Source organism: Empidonax traillii, unplaced genomic scaffold, assembly GCF_003031625.1.
Source record: "Empidonax traillii isolate 1590-97213 ecotype Southwest subspecies unplaced genomic scaffold, ASM303162v1 scaffold11:size2795301, whole genome shotgun sequence".
NCBI classification, from domain to species: domain Eukaryota; kingdom Metazoa; phylum Chordata; class Aves; order Passeriformes; family Tyrannidae; genus Empidonax; species Empidonax traillii.
Genome location: NW_020955204.1, coordinates 1,438,462 through 1,444,461, shown reverse-complemented (window position 1 = coordinate 1,444,461; position 6,000 = coordinate 1,438,462). Strand labels below are relative to the sequence as shown.

At 47.4% G+C, this 6,000-nt stretch overlaps 1 protein-coding gene across 4 annotated transcripts in view; it reads left to right on the top strand.

Annotated features, from left to right (window-relative positions):
• The first annotated feature begins 488 nt into the window (after positions 1 to 488).
• CREB3L1 (cAMP responsive element binding protein 3 like 1) overlaps positions 489 to 6,000 on the top strand; it is a 63,732-nt gene continuing 58,220 nt past the window's right edge. For 3 of the 4 annotated variants that reach the window (XM_027887221.1, XM_027887232.1, XM_027887214.1), the window contains exon 1: positions 489 to 1,305. In XM_027887221.1, coding sequence (XP_027743022.1) covers positions 1,188 to 1,305 — 118 coding nt within the window. In that variant the 5' untranslated portion in view covers positions 489 to 1,187. The remainder of the gene's footprint in view (positions 1,306 to 6,000) is intronic. The other variant, XM_027887288.1, reaches the window with a different exon arrangement.

Genomic DNA, 6,000 nt, shown 5'->3' with positions numbered 1-6,000 from the left:
GTTTGTTTGTTTGGGGTTTTTTCCTGACTAAAATCACGTTAAAATACAGCGGGTTTCTCAGGAAAAACAATGCGCAAACTTTCCGAAACATCACCGATAATTTTGGGGTGGTGAGATACCGAGGGAGAGCGAACATTCGGCTCTCCTTTTACGTCCCGTGCAGCGGGGTCCGCCCTGTTTACCTACCAAAAGCACCTCGGCCCTGGCACGAGGGCTCGGCTCGGGGCCCGCGGCGCACGCGGGGCAGGCACGGGCACGGCTGCGGCCACGGTGGCGGCAGCGCCGCCCGCCCGCCGCCAGGGGGCAGCGCCGCCGCGGCCCGCCCGCAACGCGCTCCGCGCCTCGGCAGCCAGAGCGGGGCGGGCGCGCGGGGCGGCCCCGCTGAGGGGACGGCGGGGAGGGGGGAAAGCGCTTCCTTCTGCTTCGATCGCTCCGCTGGTGTCTTCTCCACTAGAAAGAGCAGCAAGGGCTGAGTGGAGATGGATCGGAACGGGGATTGACAGAGAGAGAGAGAGAGAGCAAAACCACAACTTCACATCTCCCTGATTTTTTATGTAAAGGTGAATATCCGCAGGACAGGCAAGGCTCTGGCCCGCACGCTTCAGGAGGTGGCAGGTTTCAGGACTAGAGCAGCCATCAGTAGATTCTGCCACAGCAAGTTCTGTTTTCAGAGATCGGGTGCAAAGGGCCAACCACCAGTCAGTTTTTGAGAAAGAAAACACAAACAGAGAGGAATTGAAGCAGTCTGTTTCTTTTGAAGATAAAGGTGAGGTGGCTCAAATGTCACCCCGTTTTCTGAGCATCTCTGTATTGCCTGCGTTAACGCTCACAGGTCAAATGCAGCATGAAGAAAATGAGAATATCCAACTGGCTGTGCCAGAAAGACTGGCTGCTCCCTACTTTCTTAGAGCAAAAAAAAAAATTCAGTGAATTGTGGAGTTGAATGCTTCATCCTCCTCCCTCAGAAGCTTGTGGAGGTGACAGATGTTTCCTCGGGGCCTGTTATTTTAGACACCTCCATGATTTATATATCTCTGGAAGCCTGGTGCGTGGAATTGGATGTCAGAGATGAGCTGAAAATAACTTGTATGTGCTCGTATACAGACTCTGGTATCTATTGGCCCATGTGGAAAAACTCCAAATTGAATCATGTTATCTGTGCCTGGCAGATGCATTGAGATGTACAGATGGAGCAAGGATGGGTTAAAGTGAAGTTGAAATGTTCCATGGAGAGCACTGGCAAGAATTCTGCAGTTACACTGTGCACAGCAGAACCCCCGTGGCATAGGCCTCATGATTGTTTTGGTAAGATATGGAGTAGCATACTGAGGAAAAATTGATATTTAGAACAATATGCAATTCCCTGTGGGATCATGGCATAGAACTGGACAGACTACCTTTGGGTTTCTACCTGAGTGGTTCAGGAAGATACCTGGAGGGGTGGTTGGGCTGCTCTTGGATGTGCCTGGACTAAGGTCCAGGGCCTTCAAACCTGCTTCAGGGTCCTTCTCACTAGAAGCAGTACATGGTGGAGGCATTCTTCTGTGGGGCCTTGGAGTCTCAATCCGTTAATGCCTGATCAGATATTTTTGGATAGTCTGGTTGAAGAGGCAGACAAATAAATATGCTACATCCACGCGTGCCCAGCAGCCCAAAAATATGTCAGGCCACATTGTGTATAGTACATAGGCGGGTATTGGGCTGAAAGCACAGCATCAAGGCTAAGATGTAAGGGAATGTTCTCAGGTGAACTTCTCAAAAGCTGAGTTCTCTGCTTCTCGCCTCTTTTTAAGTTTTCCCCAAGTGCAGCCTGATTTCCTTGGGGTGCAGCTCAGAAACAGCATTCTCCGGGAGATGATAATATTTTCCGAGGCTGAACCATTCATCCATGCCAGCCTCCAGAGGATATGGAGAAGCTGTGCAGAGAGGGCCTGGGCACACTTGTCCACACCCTGTAGCCCGCAGTAGGACATTCACAGCCTGCCAAGGTAAACTGCGTGAGCGGTAAGGCTGATTCACAGCCAGGGCTCTGCTGCAAAAGCAGCGAGTGAAGAGTGGCAGAACTTTAACTCCTTATGAGGAACTGAAGACAGAATTTGCAGCAGAGGACCCTAACTCCCGGTGGGTATGTCCACCTCCAAGCGGCATGTATCTCACAGGGTTTTCTGCCAGAGTTTCTGCTGTACCACGTCACCTCTGCATTTAAAGCCTTTTTTGTTCTTTTGTTGTTTTTTTTTTGTTTTTTTTTTTTTTTGCCTTAAAAATCACCTTCAGGCATTTGTTTATACTTACCTGATCACTTCCCAAACACTGGGCTTAACCTCACTGCTGTCTCTAGTCCCCTTTGATCACCAATATGCAATGACTCATCTCCTGGAGCCTAACCCAGTGCTTTCACCAAGAATTGTTCAAGTGCCTATTTAATTCATCAGGGATTATTTGGTATCAGCATGTGCTCCTTTCCCGTTTGTTAAGGCCTCATGACTTCCACTTTTCCCTTGCAACTTCCAACCTCCCTGTCCCCATCGTTGTTTGCTGATCCTTTTCCTTCTTTTGAGTCTCTCTGCCATGAAGTGTCCCACAAAGTGATGCTTTTGGATGTATGGTGCAGGGGATGTTAATTCTGCTCTCAGAGGCCTCTCTAGAAAAAACATATTCTTTAAACCCCTACAAGACAAAGGGTTTAATTTTTAAGCTGATGAACAGATAATTTGTCCACAGTCAAAATACTTGAGGTGATAGTGGTGCTGTGCCTGAGGGAATTAAGTCAACTATCACTTTCCTGCTCACAGATACCTCAGTCCAGCAATGTCACATGTTGTATCCCAGTCCAAGACTTTTGGACCCCATTTTTACAGGAGGAAAATGCTGCATGTTTGGAAAATGTGGGTGAAATTTTAAGTGGCACAGCAGGATTAGAACCCAAAGTCTTCTGCTGGTTCACTTTTACCTGGCACATATTGGAACTCTCTGCCCAGAACTTAGGATGATGTAAGTGGGATAAGTGGTATAAAATTGCCATTCTGTCTTGGAGGATGTTAGATCTGTTTGCTCTTGCAATGTCCTGATGTGTGTGGCCATACAGGAGTGTGGCAGCAGCTCCCCTAATCTTCATCCTATCACTGTTGTGGAAAAAATAACATAGAAATACCATGTAATTGTTTATAAAGAAATTGTGGGTTGTTTTTTTTTAAAGGCCTCCCAGTTCTCTTATACTAGTTGCAGTCCAGGAAACTTTGCGTTTATTAAGCACTGTGTAAATTTGCAGCTCTCTATAAATGTAAAATCAATAGCAATGATAACACTAGCAAAGTGCTCAGTCCAGCCCTGGTAATAACCCAAGAGTGCTAATTTCTTGATAAGGTCATTTGCTTCACACGGGCACCTCCTCTCCACGTGAAAACACAGGGTGCAGCACAGAAGATATTTGTGTTTCCTGACAAGAAAGGAAACACTGAAAACATGTAATTTCCAGCAGGTGACAATGGTGGGCAACGATCTGAAGGGCTCTTAAAATCTATTGTGGAGGCTTTAGGCCCTCCACTGAGCACTGCAAACACATGTTCTCTTCTAGGAAATCAAAATCTTAGCAGTCACCTCCTTGTTAAAGGTATCCTTTTTAATCTTTTTTCACAAGCAGACGAGAAAGGGGAATCTGCAGTAACCTGATGGAGTGAAGTTTCTGGAGAATGAACACAGCAACAAAACAATAGCTTGGTGTTGCTGACCCCTCTGAACTGTGGTCTCCATCAGCGATGCCACCACTCGTAGCCTGGGCAGTTTCTGGGGTTCACAGCAAGGGTCACTGAGTGTGCAAATGGACCATGCTTCCATCTGTCCCCAGGTGTCCTGGAGCTCTAATGGCAGATCTGCCTGCTCTGACTACCCCATTCCTGTCCAAGCAGGCAGTTGGAAGGGCTTTGGGCTTTTTACAGCTGAAGGTTTACCGCCACTGGCAATAACTAAGTCTCTGCCACTTAAAAACAGGTTGTATACCCCAAATGGCTGATTGTCCTCTCTACTCTCCACTGTGGTGAGTCCCTTAAGGGTGGAACTGCTGCAGACAGCTCTGGTTGGCTCCGTGCAGTCTGCTCCTCTTCCACCAGGTCCCCTTTAAACCTGGTTTAGGGTTCCCAGATGGCTTACTGCCATCTGACTGGCCTCTGTCATGACCTCCCTAGGGAGTTCTCTGGTAGACCTGAGACCTCAGGAGTAATCGCTTCCCTCTTCCTTGCCCTCCTCTATCAGTGAGCCTGGCTTCATCTTGCTCTGTGGCAGATCCACAGGCACTTTTGGGCTTTTTCTTTGCCATGCTGCTGTAGTAGATCCAATCTGTCTGCACATCAGTTCCCTTCTGTTTTCTTCTTCCCTGACCTCTGCCTGCTATCATGTCCTTAGGTCCAGTAACATTCAGCACAGGCAGAAACCTCCTGAAGCCCGCATCCCAAAAGTGGCAACTCCTGATATAAAATAATAATCATATAGTAATAATCACCAGAGGGTTGGCAGCGACTTCAGGAAGTCTCTGAAGCCATCCCCCCTCTCCAAGGTGGAGTCTCCTCGGAGCAGTGCCTGGCGTGGGCGTGAAATGCTTCTAACTATTGGAATACCACAGCCTCCCCAGCAGCCCCCTGCGGCCCAGGAGACCTTCCTGGGAAAAAAGCACTTTCTTGAGCACAGCCCAAATCCTTCCTCCTGCTAATCGGGCTGATTATTACTTGTCCTTTTCCTGGTGGACCTGGAGAAGAAACGATCGCCATCTGCTTTATAGAATCTTTTATATAATAACAAAACAGCTTTTAGAGTAACCGAGGAAGAGGCGTTTGCTCACTTGCAAAGTCAGGAAATTCCCTGCCAATGGACATTCTTTGTCGGGGATCCTTTGCCAGCATAGGCTGAGCACTAAGCTCCACAATCTGCATTTTCCTTTTGAATGACTCCCACAAAATAAACCAAATATCACATCCAAGGAGATTTATTACATCCCTTTCAAGGGTGAAGCATTCCTCAGCTACATTCCACTTCTGTCTTTTGTACTTAGGAAAGGGGAAAAAAAATTGCTGTGATGCCTCTGGATCCCACCCCTCCAGGGCTTCTGTCGTTAATAAAGCCAAGCAGCTGGAGCCAGATTTGTCAGACTAGTCCTGAATGGCTGGCTCGCTTCTGCTGCAAGAGCAGCACCATCAGAGCAGCTCTAGAATTCCTGCCTCTGCTAGAAGACTAATAACTCGTGGCACCACGTTTCCTCAGTAAAAACACCTTTTGTTGTTCCCAGTGACACCCTATCCCTGTGGCAGCAGCTTGCCAGAGTGGATCTTCTCACTTCCTAGCTGTTCTGGTTTCTCCTGCCTCTGCATGATGCAAGAGTTTGCAATGCTTTTTGGGAGCTCAGATGTGCTCTCAGAGACTCTGCTTGCAGCAATTGCTCTCTCCAGGCTTTGCAGTGAAGCTTTTATCCAGATGTGTAACAGAGGATGTGTATAGAGGCAGGGCAAGGGGGGGAAACCTCTTTTGTGTTATCTGAGCGTAATTAAGCCTCTCCCTAGGCAGTTTTTAATTGATTGACCCCAGGACTATAAAAGGGAGCAAATTTAGCAGAGCTCATTGAAATAGCAGAGTTTAGAATTTGAATTTTTTTATTATACAGGTGAATAACTTTAACTGATGTCTTACTGACTGATACCAGGGAAACAAACCCTATTCAAATGTTGGTAGGTGGATTTAGCTTTTTTAACCCAAATGAGACAAGTGGTGAGTACTCAGATGTCTGTTCATCATCACTGTGTCCCTTGACAGCATTTATAGGTATCACTTAACTGGAGCTCTGATACTGCTTGCTGCCCCAGCCATAGCTGTGCTAACTGGCCTGTCATCTCTTCCAGCAGGTATCAGGTCCATTTCAGTTTCACAGGCCTCAAAACATTTCACAAAATTGACAAAAACACCCCCTTATCAAACCAAGAATCAGTTCACCCACTGTAAAATGCAACCATTACAGGC